At 47.5% G+C, this 13,754-nt stretch overlaps 1 protein-coding gene across 1 annotated transcript in view; it reads left to right on the forward strand.

Annotated features, from left to right (window-relative positions):
- The window catches only part of LOC124513567 (pleckstrin homology domain-containing family M member 1-like), a 52,319-nt gene extending 39,277 nt beyond the window's left edge, over positions 1–13,042 (forward strand). The window contains 5 exon segments of the mRNA XM_047081692.1: positions 4,012–4,076; positions 5,835–5,943; positions 6,764–6,896; positions 9,300–9,440; positions 12,638–13,042. Of these exon segments, the coding sequence (XP_046937648.1) occupies positions 4,012–4,076; positions 5,835–5,943; positions 6,764–6,896; positions 9,300–9,440; positions 12,638–12,799 (610 nt within the window). The 3' untranslated portion in view covers positions 12,800–13,042.
- Positions 13,043–13,754: the final 712 nt, after the last annotated feature.

Consider the following 13,754-nt stretch of genomic DNA (forward strand, 5'->3'; position numbering starts at 1 on the left):
ATTTCATTTCTACAGACTGGATTCGTTTGTTTGTTTGTTTGTTTGTTTGTTTTTAGTCAGCAACAGTGACCTTGTTTTCTTACTATGAGGTCTCTCTGCTTGGTGATGTTATTACCTAAGCCCACCACGGACCCCATGTTGGACAGGGCTAAGACTTCTGGTTTCTAGTGTCCACCTCCCCCCCCCCCCCCCCCCCCGCCCGCCCCAAGTCCTGCCTGTGCATCACCTGTTCCTTATTGGCTTCCAGTGTGTTGTCTGAATTCCCAGTTCGGTTTAAAACAGACTTGCCACATAGTAGTCCCCCCTATGCCATGCCTGCTTGCTTTGTTGTTTTGCATTTGATTTCCTCCCAGGCATGAAATGTAGAGATTGGAATCATTTTCTTGGCCATATCTCTTCTAGTTCATTCAAAGCATTCAGAGCTTAGGTGGGAGAAGTCAGTATTGTTTCCCTGCAACTTTAAAGTTTGTCCATTTTGGCTTAGAAAACGGTATAAGCCACCTGAAGGGTGTTTATAGGATGAGTGTTGCCATCATCTCTCACCCTGTCCTCATAGACTTTAAAAATTGGAAGGGACTGGCAAAATCTTCCATTCCAACTCCCTGTAGTCAGGAAGACCCTTTATAAAACCCGAAGCAGTTCGTGTACCCTGTGTTTAAACATGCAGGAGCTCTTTTTCTTTTTTTCTTTTTTTTTTTAAGTTTAGAGAGAGAAAGAACACGAGTTGGGGGGGGTGCGCAGAGAGAGGGAGAACCCCAAGCAGGCTCCCAGCTGTCAGCGCAGAGCCCGCCCGACACGGGGCTCGAACCCATGAACCATGAGATCATGACCTGAGCCTACCCAGAGTCGACGCTCAACTGACTGAGCCACCCAGGCGCCCCCCTTCTTCCTTTGCTTGAAGAGAGAGAGTTCATAATTATTCTGGGGTTTTTGTGGGGAGGGGCATGTTGAGCTGAAAGCTACCCTCTTGAATGGGGCTCTTGGTTCTGGCTCTCCCTTCAGGAGCCGCAGTGGAGAATGAGCCCATTCCTCTGCCTATGTCAGCTCTACGTATTTGAAAAGCACCAGCTGCCCCATTTTAATGGAGTTTTGTTTTTTTGTTTTTTTTTCTCTTTTCTTTTCTTTTCTTTTCTTTTCTTTTCTTTTCTTTTCTTTTCTTTTCTTTTCTTTCTTTTCTTTTCTTTTCTCAGAGGCTTATTATCACTAGCTCTTTTGACCATTCCTCTTCATGACTTGACTTCTAGACTCTTTCCCGGTCATCCTCTTCATCCATCTTCCGTCAGGGGAAGTCTTTAATAGGGGCCTTTAACAGACAGCTCCCAGGATGGAATGCCACTTGATATTGTACATTGGGGACTTTTTAAAAAAGTCTTAAGTGGGAATGCTTTTCATCCCTGACAAATTTAATTTTACTATTTTAGCCTAAATGAAAATATTACTATTTGTTTTGTGGTACAACATCCTAACCTAGGCTCATTATAGCACAGAGTGATGTGCAAATGTCATCAACGTAAGTTGGTTTGTTAAAAAATCTTGAACAAAACGTAGAGCTGAAGGCAGTCCTGTGGTAGAATGCTGGAAATCTTGGCTAGCATCCCTTGGGTACCATTATTTAGCCTGCCATGAAGCCCTCGTCCTTAAAGTTTAAAGTATTTGTCAATCCATGGGAGAAATGTACTATCTCGTTATTTTGACTTTGCATTCTTCTGATTACTAGTCAAGTGGAATAATAGATACAGACATAGATGTAGATATGGATATAGATATAGATATGTTTGGGTTTTCTTTTCTGTCATTTGCTCTTTGCCCATTTTACAAAAGTGCTTTGACTTTTCCTGTTGATTTGCAGCATTTTTTAATATACTCTAGACATTAGTCCTTTCTTATCTGGCGCGGGTATCTTCCAGTCTCTGCCTGTCTTTTTATTTTATTTTTTTAGAGCGTCTTTGGTGTAGACAGGTTTTTTGTTTTAATGTAGTCAAATTGACGAGTCTTGTGGTGTGTTTTGTTTGGGGGACAGTATTGTTTTTTGCCTTGTTTAGGAAATTCTTCTTCAACCTGAAGTCATAGTATGCATTCCTATATTTTCTCCAGAAAATTTTAAAGCCTTGCCTTTTACATTTGGGCTTTAAACCATCTTGCGTTTCTTTTTGTGTCTGGACTCTACTCTTTGCTCCTGGGTCAAGGTTAGGGTTTGTCTGTCTCCGCACTGCAATGATGTTGTTTTGTTTGGTTTTGTGTTGTTATTATGGCTTTGTCATAAGTCCTCATAGCAGGTGGACCAGGTCATCCCTCTCATACTTGATTCAGAGTTGTCTTGGATACTCTTTGCCCCCTGCCCCCCTCCCTTTTTTTCTTCTGTTCCCGTTCCTGTCAATACTGCTAATTTTCACATTTGCTCTATGAAGCTGCCATTGACAACTTACCTCACGGCCTACGTGCAGGCCTTCGGTAAAATCCTAATTGTCTTCCCATCGGCGTCGCCGTGCAGTCCTCTTGCTGTCTCTGTGGTTACCCTGACCCAGATGTTGGTTAACTCAAGCTGTGTTCCTCCATCTACCTCCGTACCTCCACGTGCCCTCATTCTACACTATCAGGACCTATCTTACCGGAGGAGCAGTCTGGTCCCTCCATCTCTAGTGGTGATTTCTAGTTTCCTTTCAGGGCCGTGGGTCTTACCCAGGTGCGCTCAGACTCAGTAGAGTGCTGGCCTTGCTTCTGGTGCCGTGGGTCATGTTTAGAGTCCGCAGGAAAGCCCTGGCAAAGACAAGACAGAGTTGAAACCTAGTTTGGGCTTCTGGCTTGCATTGGTAAATTTGGGTTCACAGATTGTGGTGCTCATGGTGGAGGCTGGTTGCTGACCTTTCCCTCAAGGGTTGGAGGTGATATAGTTGCTCAGCAGACTGCTTTCCTGTGGCTCTGATGTGAGAGACCGGAAGCACCAGGAGCCCGTTGTTGGGGTAGCAAAGGCAGTATTCCAGAACTGATCGCAGACGACTGCTAGGAAGGGCTCTGGGGGTGACCTTGGTCAAGCCCCGAGGAGCCTCCGGAGAGCACGCTAGGGCCCGCCATCTGAGACCACGCTGGCGAGCCAGGGTACGGTGTCGCATTTCCCAATGAGGAGGCACTCGCCTGGGATTGCCAGGGAAAGGCCTTTACCGGACGGGACATCCCCGTCTTTCAGGACCTTCCTCTGATAGTTTTCTCGCACTGAGCGCCTCATCCCTTCTCCCCTCCGACCCCTACTCGCTTCCGGGCAGGCCCACCTGCTTGTAATCCACGTGCCTTTTTGCCGATCCTTTTCTTCATCTCTTCCCTCATCAGGTCAAGTTTCCGTCTTCAGAGTGCTCTTTAGAACTCACTTGACGCCACCGGGTTCCGCCAGCTTTTACTCTTACTTTCTTACGTTTCCTTGGCACCACGCCACTGCGCGTAGCCCCTCGGCTTCCTTTTTGTTTACACTTCCATGTAGTGATGTTCCCCTAAATCTTCTTGGGACTTGTCATGTCTCTCTGGCCTGTCATTCCTAATTACATTGTTTCTCAAGGACAAGGATTATATCTTTCTTGCCCTTTGACTCTCCCTAGTACAGACCAGCGCTCAGCACATCGGGTCAAAGAGCAGAGAGTGGGATTGGCTGGGTCCGGATTGAGGTTTATCACTTGCTGTGTGACCTTGAACAAGTTAACCTTTCTGGGCTTCGGTTGTCTTATTTATAAAACGAAGATGATAATGGTCCTTTCCGCATAGGGTTATTGACTTTGCAGAATGTCTCCGATGTGGCAGGCACTTAGTAAGCGCCGCCTGTTAGTGTTCTTATTAATATTCATGGTAAAATATTAGAAACCGGGCCAAAACATGTGGCCTAAAGTGCCACTTAACAAAGTTTACAGTTCAGTGATGCTGTCGATTTAAATCAGTTACACGTTGGCATCAGAAAATTTGTCTTTCCTGACCGAAGCACTGTCGATGACTCCTGTCTCACTCATTTCCTCTCTCTTCCTTTGATAGGCAGGTCCACGAGATCCAGTCTCACATGGGACGCCTGGAGACCGCGGACAAGCAGTCTCTGCACTGTGAGTCATTAACTATGGAGAGCAGAGTCCTTTCTCCTGATGACACAATGCTAATGGGCTGTGTTTCCTGACCGCCTTGCTGCCTCAGGGGCTTAATGATTCCATGCCGAAGGAGTTCTGTTGTTAGGGGTGGACAGAAAAACCCTCTGGCAAAGCCTCTGACTTCTCTCATTGCGCCCGGTGGAATCCCACAGGCCTTATCCCCCATTACCCCTCAACTCACCCTGACAGGGCCCTATGGGAATGGACCTCCTCTCCTCTGTCTTAATCTAATTACCGAGCCCTGGGAGGAATGTACTCCGTACAAATTCAGAGATGTTTAACTGGAATTGGTCATTTCTTCTGAGCTGAGAACTGTGGCTTTTTAGGAGGATTATTCAGAAACGAATAGCAATATTAATTAGTGTAGTTCCCACACTGTGGTTTCATTTGAGAAGAGTGCTGCTTTTTGTTTTACGGTTTTCTGTTGGCCAGAAAAGGTCCTTTCTCTGAGCTGGCCACAACAGATGCCACTGGTTACCCACACGTTGCTGATGCCACCCGTTCACCTCCCCGCTTGGCTGTCGCTATGCCCTTTTCTGTTTGCTCATGCCTCCTTTTTGGAGCGTCAAAAGCATCTCTTTTCTGGGTTCTGTGCCCCACCCTGTTCTAATCTAGAGTGCATATGTTAGCTGCTGCAGGTTGGCCTAGGAGGGTGACATTGCTTCTTTACTGTCGTGTCTTTATTGGGCAAGAAGCAATGTGGGTACCTTTTTTTTTTTGTTAATGTTTATTTATTTATTTATTCATTTATTTATTTATTTATTTGAGAGAGAGCACACAAGCAGGGGAGGGGCAGAGAGAGAGGGAGAGAGAGAGAATCCCAAACAGGCTCTGAGCTGTCAGAGACCCTGGTGTGGGGCTCGATCCCACGAACCGTGAGACCGCAGCCTGTGCTGAAATCAGCAGTCGGGCACAGTCGGATGCTTAACCGACTGAGCCACCCAGACGCCCCCCTGGGTGCCCTTTTTGTACACGGTTTAGTTCCTATCCATCTGCTTTGTTTGCCTTCCCAGCAGTCTCACTGTCACATGATTAGAAATGGAAAAGAGGCCATGTTGACTGTTTATCAAGAGGGATAAGGAAAATGACTGTATTTATCATATCTTTACCTCTGTGGATTCTTTCCTGGGCCTTTCCTAGTGATATTCAGTCTATTTTGGGGATTCCAGCATCAGCCTGCCCGTCCTTATGGAAAGCCTCAAGGGAGCTCTTCTCTGTGTTTCACACACTAATCTTCCCCTTTGTGCTTTTTTTTCTTTTAACCTCATTACTGTAGGGAATTCAATTGGCAGCCTTCTTACTAGATGTTTATAACTCGTATCTGAGAATAATCTCAAAGGAAAAGAGACCTCATTCTGTTTCAGAAGATACTGCATTTTGCTTAAAATATTTTATTTGGACAACCCAAATATTCATTTTATTTTCTAAAGGCAGGAAATTTATTTCTACAGATTTATCTGTAGCTTTTTAAACAATTGGCATTGCTATGACATTAACAGCTACATGTATATATGCGTGTGTGTGTTTAGAACAACATTTACAGAATCAGTATCACTTGAATTTTTTTCCATTATTCAGTACGATATGCGTTTTTCTCCTTTTCGAATGGGTTTCTTTGAATTTATTGGATATGGAAAAAGACATGTTTATTGTATCATTCTAATTTAAGCTCACTGTCTCTTTTCCAGCAATTACTCTTTTTTCTCTCTTGTGCAGTAGTAGAAAACGAAATCCAAGCAAGCATTGACCAGATATTCAGCCATCTAGAACGTCTGGAGATTCTGTCCAGCAAGGAGCCCCCGAACAAAAGACAGAATGCCAAACTGTGAGTGTTGTGACGCCTCTTGTCCAGGGGAGGCTGTCAGATATTCTGAAAATCCATTTACGCATTGAAAAACTGAGACTCTGTGAAGATGAAGTCCCCCTAAAGGGCACGGTTTCGTTTCAATGATATTTCCTCAAAATAAAAAGCCTGTGAGGTTAGGGGCTCAGAAGCCTGTGTCTCCTTACATTGGGTCATTTTGAAATTTTGCCTCCAATACCGTTTTTCTGGCCAGACCCGTGGCCTTACTTGAAGCCTCCAGCAGCCAGGGAGGTGTGCACTGCCCTCTGGTTCCTGCTGCATTCTTGGATTGAGATGAAATCTTGCCGTTAATCACTTCAATCAGCCGATTTATAATGAAATACTGATGTAACATTTGATACTCCGCCATGAAATTCAAATGAAAACCCTCACCACCTCCAGCCCAGCCCCTGCTCCCAAAAGTTCTTATGAAACTTTGTTGTTGCTTTACTCGAAAGGTGCCCTTGGGCTCCTTCTTGAAAAGCGATATAATCCATGGCAGGTCAGGGAGAGGTCCTTGAGCCTGCTTCCTGTCACGTGTTCCCTGTCATGCATCCAGAATCAGAGACCAGCAGATGCTTAAGTAAAGCTGTTGGGATCTCTTGTGCTACAACCGTACTTGAACCACAGGCCGCTTCTTTATTTTCAACATCAGTGATCAAAATCAGATCATTTTGGTGGGGACAGCATGCAGTGGTGTAGGGAGAAGTAAGGAAGCATCTTTCTTGAATACGAAGGCTGGCCGCTCAAAATGTGCGGCCCTGGGTTTCTGGAATGTAATCTCTGTGTCCATCAATTCCAGTCGTGTTGACCAGTTAAAGTATGATGTCCAGCACCTGCAGACTGCTCTCAGAAACTTCCAGCATCGGCGATACGCAAGGGAGCAGCAGGAGAGACAGCGAGAGGAACTTCTGTCTCGAACCTTCACCACTAACGTAAGCCAGGCTCCTGGTTGGGGGGCGGGAGGGGGTGGGGGGCAGTGTCTACAGGCACTCGGCAGCTCGTCGCCACTGAAACTCGGGTCCTGGAGCTTCATCTTTGTAGGGGGTGTCCGAAGCCGATCGACTGGAAGTAACAGTGGGCTTTGTGCCTTGCCACAGACACTAGACCTAGACAGGGAACCTCCTTCTCTAACACGAAAACCCGAAGCGGAAGCAGTTAAAGTGAAGGAGTGGGCAGGGGTGAAAATGACCTGGGTTTGACTGAGAGGTGGAAGTTCACATGGTGGAAACGGTTTCTGATCAGGTAGAGACAGATGATGAGAACTGAAACCATTTGTCATGAGGGGCAGCATTTCAAAGCTGCCTGCAGGCACTTGCCATCGTGCTGTGTATGTGTGTGGTTCCCGTGTCAGATGCCTTAAAATGGTTTTGCCCCAAATCTGAGCAGCAGTTTGGAGGAATTTGTTAACAGGTCTTTTGTTTTGGATGGATTGCTTGACTTGAGCCTGTTCAAAAGTGGCCTGGTTGGTGTGCATGTTTGGTTTTTGGGAGACCCTTGCCCCTGCCCCTCGGTCTTAATAGGATCCATTCCTGCACATGGCTGTTGATGGCTAGAGGACACACTGGCCTTTTTCAGGTCCCTTATAATGTATTTCCACCAAGTGAGGTGGGTTTTGGGTTGTTTTGTTTTAACAGAGAGGTTCATTTTCTAAAGAGGTCTTAGCTCTCTAAGCCTGCCATCAGAATTCAAATCAGCCCACGTTTCACAGATGCTTAAGTCTCTCTGCTGTGTCCACACTTGCAGCAAATTTCCCTGAGTGTTTCAGAATGTGCCTGTGTAGTTTCTGCTTCTCTAGAGTAAGCAGTCAAGTAACACTGATTAACAATTCAGAAGTGTGATGAGGATGTGTTGGAGGCATAGTGGTAGGCACAGCTGTCTGTCTTCCTTCCTTCCTTCCTTCCTTCCTTCCTTCCTTCCTTCCTTCCTTCCTTTCGGTAGTTTCAAGTTTTCATAGCTGCCTTTCAAAAGCGTAATGAATTCTACAACACGCCAAAAGGTGTGTGGGCTTTTGATCGCTATGGCATTGGGTACTCAAACCTCTTTTAGGTCAGGGATGATCGCTCAGAATTGTTTTGTTTGCATATCAGCTCGGTGCGGTGCTCTGCACGCAGTGCCCCTTAATCAAAGTTGACTTTGCCAAATGAACTTCTTGCCGGTCACTCTGTGAGCTGGAGCTATGATATGTTTTTCTGAGTGATAATGCCCAATTAGGTCTACCCTTTCAGGCGGAAGGGTAAGAACGATTTGTATACAGAAGGCACTCAATAAACGCTTGTCGAATGAAGAGACACCTCTCTTTGATTCATTCAAACACTGGAGTCTTGTGACCCACTGAGCATTAGCTGTATGCAGAACATTGTTGAAGATGCTGAGAGTAAAGCTTGTGAAAAAGTGAAAAGCTATGGTCCCCGCCTGCTTCTCGAAACGCTCCCGTGTTAGCAGGGGGCACTGAGAGCAGGTGCATGAAAAGTGATTCTGAACGTATGCAGCAAGGAAGAGGTGGTTGAACCTCTTCGTGGTGATTGAAAGAGGGGAGAATGACCGTGCATGGCAGAAGAATGTGCGATTGTCGGGAGGCGGGAAAGAAGGGAATTATGGCCAGTCCTGACTGCCTTCTGTATCCAGTCCGCTTCTGGTGTAAACTTAGAGCCCTGAGGCCAGTCTCAGTGTTTCTTCCCACAGGATGGTTAAGAGGGCCGGCTCTGCACTCAGTAGTGAGATACAGGCCCCGCTGGACTGAACAGCTCTGTGTGATCTTAGACCTCTCTGAGCTTCAGTTTCTTCACCTCTAAAATGGGGATAGTACAGTAACTGTGTTATAACATTAGGATAAGGATTAAGTGAGCTTAGGGTAATGGGCATCAGGGTGGAAAGTACTTGATCGGTGCCAGTTTTTTTCTTCCTTCATTTCTTTACAGCCCTTTCTGGACTGCTGAGGAGAATTGTCCCATCCCGACTACCCATTAGGCCTTTGTCTCCTTTGTCCTTAGTCAGACTCCGTCTAAGTGCAGCGACAGCTGTAGATAAATAAAACAGCTGCAGAACAAAAGCAAACCTGTGTTAAGGGAAAGCCAAGGAAAGGAACATTTGGAACAAGCTAAGTTAATAGGGGAGTAGTCAGAGAAAGCCTTCAGGAGAAGCCCAGCAAGACCTTGCAGGACTGATGTTCCTTCTTAAGTGGTGGTCATGGTGGAGAGGCAGGAATTCACAGGCCGTGTGTATCTGGCTGTCTCTCTGGCTTGGCCTTGGCCGACAGGCGGAGCAGTCAGACCCGCTGGGACCCCAGGAGCTGACCAGGCGGCAGAGCTAATCCTGTGCCTGCGTTTCTTTCACAGGACTCTGACACGACCATCCCAATGGATAGCTCGCTGCATTTCAACTCCTCCCTCCAGAAAATTCACCATGGCATGGACAACCTCATCGGAGGCGGGCACGGTATACTGGACGGACTGAGGGCCCAGAGACTGACCTTGAAGGTGGGGGCTTTTCTGGGGGACAGGGAGGAGGCCCTTCGTTCTGGCCTCATCCACCAGTTGGGTACCCGCGTTGACGTCTTGGTTACGTATCCTCGCGTTTTGTTATTTTGGTGGTGAGACAGAGCCCTGAGTCTGGGGTCCTTTCTTTTGGAGCTGAAGTATGAGGAGTCCACAAGTGACCACCTTCCCTTCGCCCGCAGCTGCTACTTGTGCTTGCAACGAACCATAATTTGGCATCACTTGGTATCTGGGTCTTTTGCCGTTTACTGAACTTACCATGAAAGTGGCTGCTACGATAGGCACCACTAAGACCAAGAAATCCCACAACTGCCGAAATTACAGAATGCACGATTCTGAGAAGGCACACGTGGCCACACGTGGCCCCTCACCCTCACGTGGTTTCCCGGAGAGCCCCTCCTGCCGACCACCTGATAGCCGAGACCTTTTGTGCTCTTGTAACTGAGCCCCTGTGGGCGGGGCCGGAGGGCTGCCTGGGTTGACTAGCCGCAGGCACAGAAGGGCTTCTAGAGCATCTGGGCTGGCCCGTAGCAGCTGCCCTCTCCGTAGTCCCAGGTATTCCTAGAAGCCCCGCCCCACTGGCCGAGGCTCAAACCCCCTGGGAGTGGTTTACAGAAACATTACACAGATTCTGATGTCAGTCATGATGTTTCAGCCTCAGCCCTTTTCCTGTATCAGCTCTAATGGATAATGGGGTGTGGGCTGTGCCTATTATCAGGGTGTGGTCCCCTGTGAACGCAGCACTCCCAGCCACTGAGCTGTGAGAAACAGTCACTCGGAAGTGTGAGATTTATCTTAGTTTTTGTTGGACCGCTTTGAGCCCGTCAGCCCCGCGGGACTTCAGTACATTGCTGCACAGCCCCTGCCGTCGTCACCAGGGAGAAAGTCAGGCAGCCCGCAAGTGTCCCTCACGCCCTGCTGCCGGCCGTGGTGCTTCTGGTGGTCTGGAAGTGTGTCTCCAACAGCTTCGCGGGTGCCCCTCTTTCTGAACGGCCACCTACTGTAATCTGAACTGATACGTGATGATTAATCTGCCCTTTCTTTAGAAAATTGCCCATATCTCGGGCAAACAGTAAAACCCTTTTAGGACAAGCCTCCCCGTGTCTCACTGACGTCGACCCGGTGGGGTAAGGTTAGAGCTTATTGCCAACGCGAATGTTCGCTTCCTATCAAAGTCTGATATCACTGCGGAGTCTCAGCGGCATCTGCCCCTGTGCTGTCCCCAGAAGGATGCGCAGGGCAGCCCAGTGAGGCGGTTGGGGTCGGAACGTGAGGTTTCTAATTCAGTTTCCTCTGTACACCCGCTGCTACCTACCCGCCTTTTGGTCTTGATTCTCTCCATCCTCCTCCCACCCCACTCCTGCCTAAACCGTTAAAAGGAGTGAAGTTGCTGGGCCGTGGCTGGGGGAAATTTGTGGCTGGAAAGGAATACATTTTTTGAAATTTATGTTAATTTTCAGGTGATTTTAGAAGCTGGGTACTTGTATTACATGCAGGGATGAAATAATCTGCCTTCAGAGCTAAGCAGAATCTTTTTTTTTTTTTTTTAGAGTTTACTTATCATTTACTTAGGGTGTGCGTGCAAGTAGGGGAGGAGCAGAGAGAGACAGACTCCCAAGCAGGCCCCGAGGTGTCAGCGCAGAGCCCGGTGTGGGGCTCGATCTCACAAACCGTGAGATCGTGACCTGAGCCGAGATCACGAGGCGGACGCTTACCTGATTGAGCCACCCAGGCGCCCCAGAGCTAACCAGAATCTTTAGCAAGAGCCTAAATTTCACTATCACTGTCGTTGCAAAAACATGTCTCTGGCCTCCGCTGGCAACGGTAAAGTTTGACCCGAAAGATCTCTTCCGGGGAGGCTTGTTCGTCACTGGGCTGAACCCAGGGTTCGAGTGCCTGTCCGTGATGCCTCATGCTGTTTTCACTTCTGCCTCTTCTGTCTTGCTGGTTAATGTGTTGTTCACTTAAAAACTGAATGTGGGGCATTAGGTTAGATGCCGTCCATCCTGATGGGCCACGTGTGTGGAAGCGAGTTGGGGTCTGCCCAGCATCTGTTTATACTTGCCGCTTCGTGAGCAGTCAAGTGTTCTTAAGAACAAAAATTGGAAAGCAGAGAGGAAGGGCAGGCTGAGTGCTGTGGGCTGTTGATTTAGGAGTAAAATACTCTTTTGGTCTTGATGGCACGTATACAAGGGGTCATTGCGTTGGTGACGGTCGTTCCACGTCACCCGCTTCAGACCCTCTCGCGAACATGGACATTGACCCACACGTTAGACGCAGCAGAATCCCATTGTGTTCCACACAGTCAACGGGCCGATAGCCAGGATTTTGGGGTCAGGGAGCAGAGGAAAAGTTTTCTGAGGTTTCCTTTTTTAAAAATATGTAAAACATTCTCATTTTAAAATTTTCTCTTGAGGTGTAACGTACATACGGTAGGCGTACGGATCTAATTCGTGCGGGTCCTTGAATTTCGACAGATGCATATACCTTTGTGACTCACACTGCTGTCAAGACGTAGACCATCCTCATTGCCCCCGGACAATCCCTCATGCTCTCCCAGCCAGCCTGCCTGCCTTCCTTCCAGGCAACCACCGTTCTGATTTATCTCACTGTAGAGTAGCTTTGCCTGTTAGTGGACTTCATATAAATGTATTACCAAGAGCGGCTTCTTCCTCTCAGGAGTGTTTTCCAGGCTCATTCATACTGTTCCAAGTTGGTAATTAGGTCCTTTTTATTGCCAAGTAGTATATCCCATTGTACAGATACACTATAAGTGGTCTATCCATTCTCTGGTGGATGTACACCTGGGTTGTTTCATTCTGTGTTTTCCTTTGGAAGCTTTATGTTTAATTCTGTGATCCATCTCAAATTAATTTTTGTGCATGATAGGAACTGAGGATCTTCTTACAGACATGTGTATGGTACATATGAGACATGTATGTATATATGTCCACGATATATATATGTACTAGGGTCCATCATTCCTGCACATTTGTGGAAAAGGCTTTTCTTTCCTCCTTGCTTTGCTCCGGTACCTTGATCAAAAGTCATTTGACCACAGAGTGGATTGATGGTGCTTATGCTTTTAGGTATGACCAAGAGACTGTCTCTAGGAGAAGTCCCATTCCTTGGCAAAAGGAGCTGACCTTTGTGTTTCCTTCTTTTCTCGTCCGCTCCAGGGGACTCAGAAGAAGATCCTTGACATTGCCAACATGCTGGGCTTGTCCAACACCGTGATGCGGCTCACTGAGAAGCGGGCTTTCCAGGACAAGTACTTCATGATCGGTGGCATGCTTCTCACCTGTGTGGTCATGTTCCTCGTGGTGCAGTACCTGACATGAGCCAGCCCCGCCCCGCGGCTGAGCGTCGTTCCCACCGTGCGAGAGTCTGTGTGAGTGTGTGTGTGTGAAAGAGAGAGGGGGGCCCAGAGGCTGCCTTCTTAAATGTATGCCCTTCTTAACTGTGAAGACCACTGGGAGTCATCGTGATCTGTAAGGTAGCGGGCGTTTCAGACCTGCTCTGTTTCCTGTAACACCTTGGAGGGGAAGCGAATGCTACCAAGATGCATGGTCCTAAGGAAATGAGAGTATCTCCTCGCTCTCTCGCTCTCGCTCTGTCTCGCCGTCTCTCACCCTCACTAGGGGTGGAAGTGATGTAAGGGTAAGGGGTGAAGAAAGAAGAGGGAGGGAAAGAATGGTTTTGCTGTTCTTGTCCATGTAGCTGATGCTCGCCCAGGGAAGGCTTTTTTTTTTTTTTTTTTTTAATATATGAAATTTATTGTCAAATTGGTTTCCATACAACACCCAGTGCTCATCCCAAAAGGTGCCCTCCTCAATACCCATCACCCACCCTCCCCTCCCTCCCATTCCTCTTCTGCTCCTGGTCACCCCCTATGTGGCCATCTTTCCATCATTCATCTTTCGAAGCCAAGTTCAAAAAGCAACCCTCCCTGAGAAGCCCCTCCCAACATTCTATATTCCTTCCACAATTATTAACTGAGCACTTACTATGTGCCGGGAACTATTTTAGGGGCTGGGGACAGAGACATCAACAAAGCCCCTTCCTTCACAGTGTTTTCATTCTAGGGGGAGAGGCGAGTCCCAAACACACACACAAACATATGAAGCACTTCCTGGTGGTGATAAATATTATGCAGCAGAATAAAGCCAGGGGAGTGAGAGGTAACCTTGTCCTTGAAGGGGAAGTCAAGGAATACCTCTCTGAGGAGGTGACATTGAGCAGCACTGAATGAGGCAAAGGACCGGGTCGCCCAAATGTCCGGGGAAGAGCATTCCA

Source organism: Lynx rufus, unplaced genomic scaffold, assembly GCF_022079265.1.
Source record: "Lynx rufus isolate CCGP_SWC_20201006 ecotype Redwood Valley unplaced genomic scaffold, mLynRuf1.p SCAF_18, whole genome shotgun sequence".
Taxonomy (NCBI): Eukaryota; Metazoa; Chordata; class Mammalia; order Carnivora; family Felidae; genus Lynx; species Lynx rufus.